The 16,563-nt window shown below is 44.0% G+C and overlaps 2 protein-coding genes across 5 annotated transcripts in view; one reads left to right on the forward strand and one right to left on the reverse strand.

Moving 5' to 3' along the window:
- Positions 1-3,848, reverse strand: part of pgs1 (phosphatidylglycerophosphate synthase 1) — a 42,679-nt gene extending 38,831 nt beyond the window's left edge. For 3 of the 4 annotated variants that reach the window (XM_088927638.1, XM_088927640.1, XM_088927639.1), the window contains exon 1: positions 2,040-2,155. In XM_088927638.1, the coding sequence (XP_088783764.1) occupies positions 2,040-2,155 (116 nt within the window). Of the gene's footprint in view, positions 1-2,039; positions 2,156-3,751 lie in introns of those variants that run through there. The other variant, XM_088927641.1, reaches the window with a different exon arrangement.
- Positions 3,849-4,013: 165 nt separating this feature from the next.
- socs3b (suppressor of cytokine signaling 3b) lies at positions 4,014-8,053 on the forward strand. The gene is made up of 2 exons (XM_088928026.1): positions 4,014-4,292; positions 5,502-8,053. Exon 2 carries the CDS (start codon positions 5,669-5,671, stop codon positions 6,293-6,295), a length of 627 nt encoding a protein of 208 aa, XP_088784152.1. The 5' UTR covers positions 4,014-4,292; positions 5,502-5,668; the 3' UTR covers positions 6,296-8,053.
- Positions 8,054-16,563: the final 8,510 nt, after the last annotated feature.

Below are 16,563 nucleotides of genomic sequence, written 5' to 3' on the forward strand. Positions count from 1 at the left end.
AGGCCAGAACAGAACCCAGGATTCTAGAGTTGTGATGAAGCCTCATTATCAACTCTTGCACCCAGCTTCAAATACAGACATTGCAAGAAAAAAACATTAAAATAGCTGCACATATAATAAAATTAAAACTTCCAAGTGCTCAGAAGTGCAAATATTGTGGTTAAACTGTTCAAATCTATCTCATCCAGTAATCTTGTATATCTGTTGGTGCCTCGCTGCACCTCCTGCTGAGAAAGCTCACACATGCAAAGAAATTGAAACTGAAGTCACTAGACAAGATTCTATACAAGAAACCGAGACTACAGTTTCATTTAATTCATTTATTAACAAACGTCATCTTGCAGTCTCATCTGAGTAACACTGAATGCAAAAGTCTTTCATTTAAAATGTCTTTTGCAGAGTGCTAAAATAGAGGTCTGTTTTTTTATAGGAAATAAAACATTCAACGTTAATTGAAACATTGTTTCGATTATGTTGGTCACACTAAATACAAAATAAAAATAAAAAAGAAAAATCATGACTTGCTAACAGTGCTTATAAGGTCTAAGCCACGAGATTTTATCATCTCAGAATAAATCCTGGAAAAGCTTGAAAATCTGCCAATAAAAATGTGTATCATTCTGAAGGCTCCTGGAAGTTGTCCAGGCAGTTTGAGCGACGCTGCATTTATGTGTTGGACACATTTTTTATGCCAAAAATGTTACAGCCCTGTTTTTCAGGGTCTACAGGAAAGTTCACTCTTCTGGTAATTTGTACTTAAATCTTCATCTGCCCACTCCCCACGTAGGAAGTTGAGCACAACCCAGACTGGGTTTTAGTGACTTCAAAAAGAGCTCACCTGGGACTAGGCTGACTCTAGCACAGTTGTTTCAGTCTTCCTCCTGTCAGATTCAAGTTTACAGAGACCACAGAGCACCAGAAGCCAGAGACATTTATTTTGGACATTCTGTATGTCAAATGATCTATTTCTGCTGGAGGATATTCACACTTGTCCTCAGGGATATTAAACCAAACTTGGCAATCCTGTGAACTACAGTACACTCCATTATTTCTATTTTTTAAGACGGCAGCCTTCTGTTGCTCTGCACTCATTGGCAATATACCAGGAACAAGAAATGCAGATAATTCCTTAAACAAAGCTCAGAAAGAAGTTAGCTGCAGAACAAATTCAGGGAATCTCTTACTCATATCAGGAGGAAACAAGAAATTGTTATTACAGGAAATGCACGCATGAGGCGTCACAAGGGCTGTAGGAGGGATCGGTATCATGGCACAATATTGTAACAGACAGCTATTAAGACCGCTACTTTGTTATTGAGTGCTACCGCTGCAATAAAGGCTTGTTTATTCTATATGATGCTACTTCATTATTGTTTTTTAAAACCTACTGAAACACATTAACATTAGAAAACAAACCCGTGCAGTTTTCGATTATCTTGTGTTTATTTGTATTGTTTTAGAACGCTGTTTGCTATATATTGGAAAGTAAATGGTATGCGACTATAATAGCTGAGTAGTTGGTCCTTACAAAGTCATACGGAGCTTAAAGTGCTAAGAGTTCCTCCAACACAATCTACAAGAGGTCCTGTAAGCGAATATCAACCATTAGGGAAAATACAAATAAACACGGAAGGGTCCCCCTCTCATTTCAACTTTGATATAACGACCGATGCCCTCCGAAGTGGAAAGGCAAAAACTCCAACTCTAACTCAAGACATCCTTCATCGTGGCAGGACTAACGGTCAGCCTCTTCTAATAACAACACTCAAACCCATCCGTTAAGTTTGAGCTCTCAATCACTTGTGACAATAAGAAAAATTGCTACTGCTTGTTAATTATGCACGTAAATAATGGGTTTTAAATGGGCTGCCTAAAATAAAGTTTACTCCCCTTTATATCATCCAATAGCTTGGGACGCGCACTCTTTAAGAGTCCTTGTACGTCAAGGATCAACACTGCCTTACCCACGCTACCTGGCGTCTCAGCAAAACTGAGAAAGCTCCCGGCCTGGTACCGAACTCCAAAAAGGTTGCTCTTACCCTTGTCTCCGGTCCCGAGTCCGAAAGAACCTATCGGACATGCGGGTAATAAGGCCGGACACAGCCGGCGCGTACACGGAACACACAAGCCTTCTCCAGGACATGGGTGCCGCCATACCTAGCTCTGGATTTTGAACCGACAAAACTTTATTGTCACAGAGTCGCACGGAGGAGCACACACAGCGTCTGTGTTCTGGCTCTGCTACAGTGGGGCGCCTTAACCACGTTCATCCCAACTTGCAAGATACTTCCTGTACATGATTTAAAAAAAAAATAAAACCAAAAGGTTATTCGACGGAAGGGCTTTTTTTTTTCGAGTTTAAAGAAAAACAAGGGTCTCATTACAGTGAATCTCCACTGGACGGCTGTGTGGGGGATAAGTTCACCTGCGGTTATGCTTTTAATATTTCTGAATTAGTGATTAGCAGTCGTTACAGCTAGCCATCGTCCTCTGCAGTCTGAATTTGTGTTGAAACAGTCCGAAAAGGTATATTCTAGGTTCAGCCCCTCGCACTGAATAGGTATAACTAGTGAAAGTACTGTGTGTTGTGTGCACCAACTGGGTCTGGGTCGGCGGTTCTGCTTTCTGACGGGTCTCAAGAAGCACGGGAGAGCTTGGCGCTCTAACGGGAAACACAAGGGGATGTGGTTTAATTACCCCCGACGTAAGATGAACACCTGTGCTCGCCTGAAATGAACATTTTGCCGCCAGCTGCTAAAAACACTGAAGAGCGAAAGCAAAAGCTCTTCAAAATTTGATGCCCCCACCTCCCCAGTTCCAAGCATATGCAATGCAGCTTTCACGATACAGGGACTTTTGAAAATATTATCCATTTTCGTTTCCAGTCATTCTGCACTTAAGAAATGGAACAAATGAACACAAAACTGAAAAAAAAACGATGCAGTGATTAATGTCGAATGGAACATTAAATCTGCCTGGAAGTCGGCTAATTCCTGACCCCCTAAATCATAAATCACGCTGAAGGGTGTTTGGGGGGTCCACCTGATTTCCCGAGCTACATGCAAGTAATAATAAGACTGACAGGAATTATTGTAATTTAGTACATCTCACTGAGAAACATATCACCCAAGAGGGTAGCGGATTGCACTCATTTCTGCACGTAGTCTGTGTGTGTGTGTCCTAGTCTGAATTGATTTCACCTGAAGATGCGCTTCGCTAAGGTTACGTTAGCGAAAAAGAGTTTTGTTTACTCTGGCGTCTTTAGATTTGCCAATTTTAAAACAAATATTTAACATTTGATAAAGAGTGCCCCCTCAAGGACAGCGGGAGCGGAGCACCCGGCGTTTTAATAAGCTGTTTCTTTTTTTAAAAAAAAAAGTTCGCCTCTCCTTATTCCAGTGGAGGTCGTTGTCGAAAGGCTGACTTGACGGACGCGACCTACAGTACCCCTGTGCCCCCCACTCTCACCCACCCACGGGAAGTCCACGCCTCACACTGCGAGGAAAGCGCAGCCTAATCAGTCTTCCCGAATAAGATAAGCAAAACGTTATCTCCGATCTCATGACCCCTTAAGCGAATTACAGAGTTAGAGGACCTGAAGAGGACAGCGCAGCCATGAATAGCTAAACATTCCGCTGTTGGCAATTTGCGTTTTATTTCTTGTTGTCTTTTGTTGTTGTTGTTGTTGTTGTTGTTGTGTACGGCTGCACCGCTTTTAGTGGTTGACGGGGAAATGGAGATCGCGGGTTACCGTAAGGGAGTCCCTTTTCTCCTTCTCATAGGGAAGCACTGGGCAGCCCACAACCTGAACTTGCTTCACCTTGTAAGAATGAGAGCAGTGTATTCAAAGCGGGGAGAGAGAGGGAGAGGGAGGGAGGGAGAGAGAGAGGGGGAGGGGTTGGGCTGTGTGAGTACCAGGAACAGGCCGGTTAAAAACATGAAAACTGTGTCTTTTACTGGAAGGTGGGGGGTGGAGCTTCTTACAGCATATGAACTGTACTAGCCGAGGGACTTTGGCATTATACGGCTGCCACTGCCTGGGTTACAGTCGGCGAGTACAAAAGCTCTGTAGCTCCAAGTCATTTAAAAGGGGGGCTGTTCTGTCGTCCTCTCCTGCAGAGCGCCTTCCAGCCGGGACCCTGTAACTCCTTCTCTTTGCATCGCCTTATTGTGGAGACCCTCGACTGAGCCCGAGCAAAAGTTCAGGTTAAAGAAGACGCATTTGGATTAATTAACATTTTCAACAACAACAACAAAAAAAAAGGATACTAGTTTTTGAAATCCTCCTCAAGGTAATTATACCGCTTTTTTTTAAAAAAAAGAGTTTGCTATTCAAAACTTTTTTTGGGGGGGGTACTCTGTGTAGATCAACAGCGATTTAACAATAGCCCTTACCTTGAACATTACTTATGATTCATGTATAAAACAAAAATAACAGTGTTTAACAAGACAAGGGTGTTTGCCTCACTGAGACGCGTGTAGAAGGATGAAAATTATTAAACGCATGAGTGATTACCAAACACTAAATTTCAGCCGCATGGTCCAGCTAAGACAAGATGGCATTCGGTTGTGCAAGATACTGGTTCCTCCGGGGCTTCAAAACTTTGTTGAATATCGTGGATCGAGTTGAGGGAATATACAGATGGGGGAGGTGTGCTCGGCGGTGCATGGAGGGGGGATGGCTCCACAGATCGCTAGTCAGGAAACTGGAGCCCCTTTTCATAACAGAGGGGAGACTGTCCTGGGATGCTTTTATCCCTATAATGTTTCCCAGAACAGGAGAATGGAGCGTTCTTTAGACTCAAAAGAATTACTTTTCAGCATATTTTAAGAGCAGATGCGGAGAGAATTCAAGTAACTCTTCTTTAATGACGGGGGTTGTTACCGTATCCCGCAGCGCTGTGCGGTACTTTTACTGTAATGTAGTTTCACCGCAGGGAAAAACGAAAAGCGGTATTCCTCCTGTATGTCTTGAAAAAAGATTAGACGCGCAGCAGAACTGGGAAGGGGTGTTTTTTTTTCTTCCCAAGAGGGGAATGACTGCTGTGCGATTCGACGGAGATTAAGAATGGACCAGACATTCTCCGTTAGCCTGGCTCACAAAACCCCAGTGAGATTTTTTCGATGATATCAAAGGAGATTGTGATTAGGGTCCACGCAGAATTTGCGTAAACCGGAGATGCAGTCAAAAGGCTGTTTCACACACCGAGTCTTTAAGATGGAAACCGTGTCTCCTCCTGCCTGGGATATTTGCGCTTCCAGTCCCACCAGGTGCTTTGGTTGTCAAAATGAAGTTATTTTCTGTTACGGAAATCCTCATTCCTGCTCCTAAAAGGCAGATGTCGGTGTCCAATGTTGTGTCTCCCCTCTGGGCCACGTACTGAAGCAGTGTGCTGAATCAGCTTTAATGTGGTATTAGGGAACTCTACCGAGGTACACTGGATTATTGTAGCCAGAGTATTTACCCATGTAGCCTAATGCTTGCTTTTTATTTTTCCCAGTGTGTGGTTAAAGGCCAGGAATAGTCGATCCTGATGCTCTAGTGGAAGAGCAACACCAGGATCCTCTCCGTACCCCTGCCTGGACTTCGGACCCTGCCCCGAGAGATCGCCCCGTTCTGGACACTGCGTCGTGAGGACCGGGAAGTTCAGGGCGCGTTCGCAGCGCCATGGTAACCCACAGCAAGTTTGACTCCGCGATGAGCAGCAGCCCTCTCGACGCCAGTATGCGGCTGCCACCTCACCGCTACAAGACCTTCAGCTCCAAGCTGCAGTACCAGCTCATCCTGAACGCCGTGCGGAAGTTGCAGGAGAGCGGTTTTTACTGGAACACGGTGAGCGGGAAGGAGGCCAACAACCTGCTGAGCTCTGAGCCAGCCGGCACTTTCCTGATACGGGACAGTTCGGATAACCGGCACTTCTTCACCCTCAGTGTCAAAACTGCCTCCGGGACAAAGAACCTGCGCATCCAGTGTGACAGCTGCTCCTTCTTCCTCCAAACTGACCCCAAGAACGCGCAGTCGGTCCCCAGGTTCGACTGCGTGCTAAAACTGATTCACCACTATATGCCTTCCAAAGGGACATCATCCGCAGGGAACGGGAGGAGCACCTATTTCATTTACTCCGGCGGGGAGAAGATCCCACTCGAACTGCTCCGGCCTCTGTCCTCCAGCATGTCCACGTTACAGCACCTCTGCCGGAAGACCGTCAATGGGCACATTGACATCTCCAGCAAAAGGGACCAGCTGCCCCACACGGTCAAGGAGTTCCTCCAGGATTACGATGCTCCTATTTAAAGACCCTCCCCCCCCCCAGCCGGAGCGGACGCTCGTAGAAATTGCCTCAGTGACTTGTTTAAGGTGGAAATCTTGTATGTGAGGAATCTCTGTACTGTAACCAAAGGGGGCAACTTGACCAGAAGGAATCTGTGTTAAAGTCTTAAAATTAAAATTGAAGAACATGCAAGACAACAGGAGCGGCTGTGTAGCTAGCATGTCACTCTAGTATTGAGGATGGTACATAGTTCTCTTTCACTAGCAGGTAGTGGATCCCGATTGTGCCTTCTGTTTGTAGTAAGACGCTCGGGAAGGGATCACTAGCACAGATTTGTCCAGGATTAAGGAAGGAGCTGGTGTTCAATATTCTAACTAATGCAACTGTGACTCATGTTGTGTTTTAATACCAGTCCTTTTTAACCTCGTACCTGATTAGCGTACCAGTATGCTGCTCTGGCTAAGCGCCATATTTCACTGTTTGATCAGAAATGTTATAATGTAACATTTAACTTCTCATGGAGAAATGTGACCCAGGTTTTTAGTCCTACGTTTGACTTAAACTCAGAACCAGAAGGCTGGGTGACTCAGACATTTCCACTAGTGCCTGCCAAGTATTGTTACCTATTAAGTGGGTGTGGGGATAAGAACCCACAGGACATCAGCCCTGCTCTTCTGAGACACTGGTGAATCAGCCCTTTGGCCTGGTCTAACTGTACGCATTGTGAGACTAGTACAGTTATACAGACTGAAAGTATTAAGTATGTGGAAGGCTCCATGAGATTCCTTCACCATGAATCCAAACACTGTGAGGAAACCTACACCCAAGATTTCAGAACCATTATTCAGTGGAAAATCCTGAATGTGTCCGAAGTAAAATATGTCTGACGGAGCAGCCCGTGTGCCAGCAATCACTGAGGCCACTATAGAGCCATGAGCTTTGCAAATTCTGGAAATACACAACTCGCAGAACAAGAGCCGTCCTATTCTGGATGGTTTTGGAAGAGTTGTAGTTGATTCTGGCATTATCTCCCAGCTCCGACGGGTGTTTTATTTCGGTTACTGTGGCCATCTTTGCTTGCATGCCACTGATGGGTGGAAATTATAACTGACGGAGAGCTCTCTGCTCTTGAGAACCGCTGTGCTAGGGTACGCGTGTGAAACTGCAGGCACCTTTGCTTTCTGGTTATTGCAAAGCAGCTCCAATTAAGGAGAAGGTGGAAAGAGATGACTAGGATGTCGGAAGCTGACCGAGAATTCCAATCCCAGCTAAAGATAATGTGAAGGCAAATCTGTAGAACAAGGGTGGTGGCATTGCAAAGCATGAGATAAACACACCCAGGAGCACTGGGGGGGGGGGGGTGCAGGTTTATCTGAACCGGTGTTGTCTCAAGGCCTTTTTTTAAATCAGAAGTGTACCCTAATGAATAAGGTGGCGTTTGTTTCTCAAGCACGACAGGAGATCTGCTTGCTAATGAATGTATTGGGCGGAATCAGCCTTCCTTTCTCGGTGCCTTGCCCGTTACCGCAGAAGGGTTGGGAGGTCCATGTAGTATTTTTATAAAAACAAGAAAATGTTTACATGTGTGAAAACAAACGGAAAACCTTTTTTTTGTCTTTTATAAAGATTCCACCTTAACGTCCAGCCCGATGACTGGTAGTACAAGCTTGAAGATCTATGAGGAAAAAACAAAACAAAAAACAAAAAAAGAAACTTTGCACATATTTATATTTATAAAACATTTCAATAATTTATAATAAAGAGCACTATTTTTTACAAAATTATACCTGCTTTTGTGTATTTCTGTTCCTTTCCCTTAGTCACCGATGGTGTGGTTTAGGGAGAGAAAGCGTGTTTGGCACATTATCGTGAAAAACATCTTTACGGATGTCTTTGGATTCAGCATCATTTCTTAATTGGAGTAATTAGATGCGCGACAGCTGGCTGACAGCAGTGAAAGCCCTGTGCAGACTAACTGCAGCGCGTGATGCATGCAGATCATGCAGTGGTTCGGGGGGGGGGGGGGGGGGGGCGTGTGGAGAGTTCAGGATGCAAAGGAGCAAGCAGAGACTAATCCCATGTTGAAATGCAGAAAGAATAGGTGGGAACCCATCGGATCCTCTGGAATGTTTCCAGGTGGAATTATTCTAGTTTTTGTGCATTTCTAAATATTCATACCCCCTGGGCATTGGGATAGAAATCAGTTAAATCTAACATCACCCTTAAGGATTAAATGCTGTTTAAAGCTGCACTGAGAAGACTAATGTCTATCAGAGGGGCTTTCTTAGGTTTTCAATTGGTAAGCATGTCAAGTTACACTTCTGGCATCTGTAGTATGTTACAATTTACACACTCTTTTCCTAGGGTCTTTATAAACTTTAGCTGTGTTAAAAGACATTTCTTGGTCCCTTCGTGGGTCTCTGAGCTCTTGAAATTGCTCGCCGTCCTTCCTCATCTCTTCTTGAAGTTCCACTGGTGATTCAGAGCTGTCTGGACCGACAATCATAAGCGTTTACTGTAACACTCCTCTCCTCGGGCTCGGCCTCTGTTATTTATGCTTTCTATGAATCAGCACGCGGGTACAACACTTCACATTGCACTTCCCACGAAACAGAAAGAGGTCTGTAGTACTCAACTCATACAGGCACTGAGCTCCTTCTCCTGCAATTGTTCATTCAAGTCCCACGGATATTTCCCTCCGTCTTACGCAGAAAAGCCCACTGAGTCAAGTTACTCTTAAGGGAGAGCAGTTTTCATTTCTAGACTTTGTAGTTGTCAAAATTGACAGACAGGAGGGTTCAGAATGTCAACTAAGCTTTTTGTGCAACCACGCATGTTTCTGTTTGAACTACAAAATGGTTCTTGAAATAAATCTCCTCACCTGTCTTCTTTGAACTGATGACTTATTTTTATGACTGCACTAAGACTGAACTTCCTCCACTGCTACATTATGCATTTCCTATGGGGAGAAACATAAAATGACATTTTAAAATAAGACGCCGCCGTTTTCATAGGTAAGTATTCTATAACAAAAAAACAGACATAAGTATAAAGTACTGTATGTAAGGAGGCATCTTAAAATGTAAAAAAGACAGCTGTTTGTTGTTAACCAGCTAAAGGATTCTACGCCATTTGATTTTATTATTCAATCATCTTCAGGGGTTACATACAAGACGAAGAACACCAACACACTCTTCTCTCCTAGTGTCGATTAATCAGGTGTTTTCCTCTCTGTGTCATCTTGTCCACTGAGTGATATTACTTAAATTAAAAAGAAGAGATTTTAACATTCTGAAATAATTGCATACAGTGGGCTCACAGTACTGTGATAAGACACCAATGCTTTCCCAAGATAACACTGGCAGTGTTATCCTCAAACACAGCTCTGACAGACAGAAAAAAATGAATATGATCAATGCACCATAGACACAGAAGCAGTGTGATTTGATTTTGTGGTTTATGATGTTGTATTTTTACCGTGAATAAACTACATGCAGTATATGAAAAAAAACATCATGTGTACTGAGCATAAAAAACATATCTGCGACAAATTCACAAAGTAATCAGGAAAATTACAGTTCTTTTGTAGTTGGTGCTCTGAGTAATGTATCACCTAAACAGACATGACAAAGGTAAGTACATTATGATGATTAACATTCCAGGAACTAGGCTGATTAACAGAGGATGAACAGTGAAAGTCACAGGCTACTAGCATGTGTAGCCTCTGTTGGAAACAATATTAGCTCTACAACTGAATCATGTGCTTTTCGCCAAGTTGCAGATGCTGTTTTGTGGGATTCTATCCCATTCTGTAGAGCCAGGACAAGCATGTGTCTGAGCATAAGAAACTGAATTGTACATTTTCTCTGCAACAAGACCAAAGGTGACTTCAATTTTTTATTCTGATTCAGCTCAATTAACCGTGCACAGAAGTCTAATTCTGTCGGGAAGATTATTACAGTAAAATAAAATAATCAACGTCAGGAATGGCGCTTGGGTGGCACAGTGGTTAGCATTGCTGCCTCACAGTGCTGGGGCCCTGGGTTTGATTTCAAACTCAGGGTGCTGTCTGCGTGGAGTTTCTACTGTATGTTCTCTTCATGTTCATGTGAGCTTCCAAAGACATTACTGTTAGGATAAGTGGCTTCTGGGAAAACTGACCCTTCTAAGAGTGTGTGTGTGCCTGTCTGCCCTGCGATGGACTGGCGTCCTGTCCAGGATGTACCCTGCCTTGCGCCCGTTGCTTGCCAGGACAAGCCCCAGTTTCCCCGCGACACTGAATTGGACAAACCGATTAGAAAATGGATGGACGGAGGAATTGTGCCTGTTGGTTGAGTTTTTCTCTTCCACATATTGGTAACCAGCAACTTCTAAAACAAAGAGGCAGCAAATCTTCACAGCTGAGGAAGGCTTCTGCAGGCACCCCTTCCCCCTGGCCTCACACCAGCCCTGGGAGAGAACATCGGCAGGGCTGGAATTTAGAGGCGAGTGAAGGCCAACTGGGTGCCAGCTGAAATCCACAGCCGAGCTGCACGAGGCCACCATCGGATGGCGAGTTTCTGGGAAGAGGCTGGAACGACGCTACCTAAGTTAAGACAGGGACCAGCTCAAAGGGTGCTTTGTGGATTGAGCATCATTTCCACAAAAAGAACTCAGATAACCTGATTCTCCTGGCAAGAGAGGAAGAATTGCAACCACTGGCCTATTACTTCAGATACATTTTTCTTCGTTTTTGTGTTACTGGGGTAACATGAGGGCTACCGTGCACTAAAGTTCAATCATTTTTAACCTGTATTAAACTGAATCTGTGATGTCCAGTAAGCACGTCGTACATCTCCTTTTCTCCAAGTCCTGGTGACTGGTGCTTGAAGCAGAGAACAACAGTGTCTGAGCACTAGTTACTGCCTGCTGACTCCTCAGCTGTAGCATGTGTGTTGCTGGCAGGGCTTGCTCTTTTACTAACTTTCAAAAGCAAAGCACATAGCAGCCTCCCACATGTATCAGAAGTGCTGAATGGAGTTACAGGGCCAAAAAAAATATAACAGACTGAGAACCAGGGCCAAAGAGGAGAAGGGAGGTGACATGCATCAGAGAGGACACTGAAAGATAAAATTGTGCGTAATGGCTGCACTTGCGCAAGCTTCACCTCCTCCGCAGTTTCTTCATGTACATGGTATTGCTGTTTGAGCTGCTGCCTCACAGCTCTTGGGTCCAGGGTTCAATTTGGAACAAGTGGAACATTCTGTGTGGAGTCTGCATGTTCTAGCCTGCCCAAATGGGTTTTTTCCCCAGATACTCCAGTACCGTCCGACCTCCCATAGACAAGTGGCATGTCTAATATTTTGTAAAGTTCCCTTGTGTTTGTGTGTGCCCTACGATGCACAGGCCCAGGAGATTCCAGGATAACCACTATGTTGCCACAACCCTTACCAGCAATAAGACTGGAATAATCAGTGGTTTTCAAGCCATAGCAGATTGAACGGAATTGGTAGAGATGCCCATTTTTACCCTTTGGGTCCAGAATGCAGCAGGTTTTCTGTTTCCTTAGCTTATTATAATTTACGTTTACACTGACTAATTCATCCTTTATCCACGATCTTAAGTTGTCCAGACTAAACACTGAACACTTGTGCTGCACCTTTAACTGTAAAGACCTTCTGCTGTTAAGAAAGAATTGACTTTACTAACACACTGACAGTAAAATCATGTGTCTGTGAAAGACTTGTCTTGTGTGCACATATTTATTTGGTATCTGCATCGCAACTGCACCATAAAAAAAATCAACACATTTTGAAAACATCTACAAAATGCAGGGCCACCGTACTTAGATGTAAAATACAGGAATATAGAACAAATTTATAGATCCAATATTTCTATGAATAAATCATTCACATGTGTTTTTTCTGTCCTTGTCTGAAGATCTTTCCAAAATAAAGTTACTTCATTGGACGTATACTGTAACTGTCCTCAGAAGGAACTACTGACACAAAGGCTCCACTGTAAATAACTGACTCAATGCATGATTCACCCCACTCCTGAACTGCAGATGTTCCTTTACTGAAGTGCTCAGAAAAAATCAGTCTGAAAACAGCCTAATATCTACCAGTTCTTGTCGTCACTACCTATACAACCTGTCCCAACAAGCCCCTCAAACAAAACATCTTTTACAAGAAATGGAAAGGCAATATGGGCGGTATGGTGGAGCAGTAGCTAATGTTGCTGCCTTGCAGCACTGGGGCCCTGAGTTCTGTACTGCACCTGGGGTCCTGTCTGTGTGGAGTTTGTATGTTCTCCCTGTTTTTGCATGTGCTTCCTTGGTGTGCTCTGGTTGGAAAGCCAATAAACAGTTGCATTGTGGCATAGAATTACAATGAGAAATAGCTCACCAATAGGAAACTGTGATCCTTTTTCATATAGAATTCTGAAACCTAGTCTGATTCAGCTTTACAATTTTTGCGTGCTGTGGTGCTATGCTCATATCGAAGGTGGCACGTCATCCCTGCACCCAGAGCTGGCTGCCAACGTAATTTGCGAGCACTTATAATTTTACTGAAGGAGTCCGGCTTCTCATGATCAAAGTTAGTATCTCTCTGCAGGAACATGAAATTAAAAAGCAAGAAAAATCCTCTCTCTCCAGATTAGAGGAGTTGCTTCCAGAAGAATGTAGGGACTTTTTTTTTTACCGTAAGGCTAGGACGCTTGAAGATCTGTGTGAAGTTCAAAGCAGAGAAATTTGGAGCTAATGAGAGAAGTGTGCTCGGCAAACACATCTGTTAAACAGAAGAAGAAAGAATGTGGGGCAAGGTGAGGGTAATGAACACTGGAATATGAGGACAAGATGATTATCAAGGTGTTTTGTACTGAATAGGGCACACACAAGAAGAATCAGTAAAAGCATGCACAGAAAACATTTTCTCAGCCTTCTGCAGCACATCTGAAACATAATCAGCTTTGGAAATTCTTCTCTATGCAAGTATTAAAACACATTTTCCAGTTTTAATTTGTGGCGGTGCCTAGCTACACAGTCTGGATCAAAGCGGGCTGTGTGACTCATGCAGAATTTCTCTTTTTAAGCACTGCGAGACTTTGCAAGCGAAAAAAAAATGCACTCCCTTCACAGCCTCTCCCCACTCTCCACAAAAGCAAGGAAAAATCCCTCACAAAGGTAGCAGAAGCATGATTTAAGGTAATCACCACACCCTTCAGTCACACAATAGATGTGAGTGGGAAATCTTAACAGTGGTGCCAGAATGTACTCTTTAAAGGTCACAGAGACAAATGTCACATGTCTGCATCTATGAATGGTGCATAATACTTACAAAAAACAAAGTCACATATGGAAAGTAACAGTTTCGCTTAATTCTGCTGTACACCGTGTATATCTTAAACCTTTTTCCTCATTCACTGAAGAAGGGAGTGTGATGTTTTGATAACACTATGATGATGATGACGATGACGATCGCCCTTATCAACATTGTCTTAATAGCATGGATCCAGGCTGACTGACATCACATAGCACGCTAGTCCCTTTTTCTTTGTGGAAATGGTGAATTTAAAATACCTGGTTTTGCCCATGGAAAGTGTGTAACCACAAAAAAGGCAGATTGAGATCCTGATTATTATTATGATTAATGCTCCTAGGGCAGTATTCTAATGACAACAGCTGGGTTACAAACCACATGCTTAAATGGAATCCTGGTCATGACAAATCGATATTTATCTAAAACGCTGGATGTTGGACAGGAAGAGTCCCTTCGCTTTGGCATTGCAGACATCAAGAAGGGAGAGTGGAGTTTCACTTCTATACACTAGTTTACCAGCTACCGGCACTGTGCATATTCTCAGATTCCTACCACTTCTTCTACAAGTGTCACCCGGTAGATGTGAAGCCTAGGTAAGGGAGGAGCAGCTCTCTGATTGAAAGACGCTGTAACTCAGTAAGCTCATGTCTGCTGGGAAGCAGGCCAGGCATCTCGGATGTCAGCCTTGTATTGTGGCGTACCTAACAGGAAAAGAATGCACTGAGCTTTTTATACATCCTGCGCTGAGGCTGTGTGATAGTGGGGAAAAGCAGTCTCTTGCACAGCAGTAACCTTCAGCAGACTGCTGGCTGGGAGCCACACCAATGGAGCAGCGAGCAGAAGACACCCGTTTTCAGCCAGTGCTCGGCCGCTGTGCCAGCGCTGACCCTGCGCTCTGAGGTGTCAGGAATCCCTCCTTACTCAGGACTGGCACTCCTCTGCTCTAATCCCATTCCAGGCCCAGACCACCATCGTCACCACCATCTCCTTTTCCATTCACCCATCCATCTGTTTTCTCACCGCTGCTTCTAATTCAGGGTCACGTGGGGAGCCGGAGCCTATCCCAGCAAGCAACGGGTGCAGGGTGGGATACCACCAGGACGGGATGCTCGTCCTATGCAGGGCACACATTCACACCAGGCCCAATTCACATACCAGTATATCTTTGGCCTGTGGGAATAAACCGGAGCATCTAGAGGAAACCCACACGAACACGGGGAGAACATGCAAACTCCACGCAGATAGCAAATTGGTTCTGGAGCCGAACAAAGGGCCACAGCACTGCATACAGTAGGAGCGATGCTAACCACTGCGCTGCTGTGGCGCCCCAGCTCCTTTGCCTTCTTTCCGCAACAAATCTGTTACATAGATGTCTCTCCTGTCCCCCCTAACGGCGCTTCAGGGCATGTGGTGCAAGGCTTGTGAGTTCAGCAGGGTCGTCGGCCTGAACTGGCGAGGCTCCCGAAGAGCAAACCTGTCCGCTTTGAAGTGCCTGCTTTTGAGCCCAGGTTCTTTGATTATTTTTTTTTTCATTACGCAGCAGATCAATACCTCACGTCATATTACAGAAAAAAGGTTAGAGATCATGGCCATGGTCATGGATCTTTTTTTCAGGCCAGGGAGACTGAGGGCATCAGCATGAGAGGGCGGCAGTAAAATACCCGTAAACATAGCAAACATGCCAAAAAGTGAACCTTGATTTATTTACTTTTTTTGGCACCAGTTTTTATGCGCTCTCACTTTGAACTAAAAAGAAAGGCTTATTTTCTCTATTGTTCTTCTTTGTTTCAAGCCAGAATACTATCTGGGACACCAGAAAGGACATAAAAGACTTAATATTTAAAAATCTCTGTGCATTACAGGGCATAGCAGGGAGAGCTGGTAGGGCCTGCTCTGTGCCAGATAAGCGTGATTTGAATGTGTGTGCTTTGTTCCCTGTAAAGAGGCTCTGAGTTTTCCCTGTTACACATGGTTTCCATTCTCGAAATGCCTTCTGGACCATGTGGAGTTTATTTCCAGGAAAACTGTTTTAATTGACTTGCCTCCAGCTGCTCGCCTGGCATGTGTTAAAGACACAAAGGGCTGAGTATTGAGAACAGTTCTGTAACCACTCGCAGACACAGCCTGGAATAAAGTACATTCTGTATATACTGTACACTTTTATTTACTTACTGTAAAATGCCACGTTTTCCAGTAAATAGGAAAATTACTTTTGCTGCCTGCTCAAACAGAGAAAGACTCTGCTTCAAATTCAGTCGCATTGTCAGAACATCGTGAATTTGTGCTGCATAAGCTATCTTAAGCCACCAGGCACTGCTTTTGTCTTCAATTTGCTGATATGACACTATTTCCTCTGAAGTAATCATCACCATCCCTCGTAAAAGTCTGATTGTAAAATAAAGTACCTCTAAACCTGCAGAAAAAAAGTTGTGTTTGCTGTACTGGAGATGGAGCCATTTTACAAGTACTTTCTTAGTTGCAAGAAAATGGAGACAACCAAAAAGAACTCTCATCAAACCCATTGTGTGTTATAGTGCATTTTTTACAACTATTTCTGAAGTCTAAATTGAAATGTTCAAAGACAAATATTACGAACAAAAAAAGTCCTGGAAACTGTTTTTCAAATTAGTGCAACAGGTAGATTGTTAAATGGGGATTACAGTAGCTGCATTTAAAAATGGTGCAAACAGTTAATCTGGTTTGCTTACGCCAAGATGTCCGAAGGACAAAGCAACATATTTTAAAGGGCGATGACATATTCTCAGTAAAACTCAGGAATCAAAGATTTCCACTGCGCCGGCAGAACAGGAAGCTGTTGGCAGGTTGTAAGGCATATCATCTGGTGCCTGAGGGTTCAGAAGCAGTAGGATCTGACTCTCAGTCACTTACTGTCAAGATGGACTGCAGGGAGTCTGTCCCCCACCCTAAGTGAGCACCCTCTGCTTTTTCAAAAAAGCCCTCCAAGTCTCTCGATGACGAGCTTGCCGATT

This window comes from Atractosteus spatula, chromosome 11 (assembly GCF_055471065.1).
Source record: "Atractosteus spatula isolate fAtrSpa1 chromosome 11, fAtrSpa1.hap1, whole genome shotgun sequence".
NCBI classification, from domain to species: Eukaryota; Metazoa; Chordata; class Actinopteri; order Semionotiformes; family Lepisosteidae; genus Atractosteus; species Atractosteus spatula.

Excerpts from the sequence above, each read along its gene's own strand:
- socs3b (XM_088928026.1), top strand. The coding sequence starts at position 5,669 with ATGGTAACCCACAGCAAGTTTGACTCCGCGATGAGCAGCAGCCCTCTC.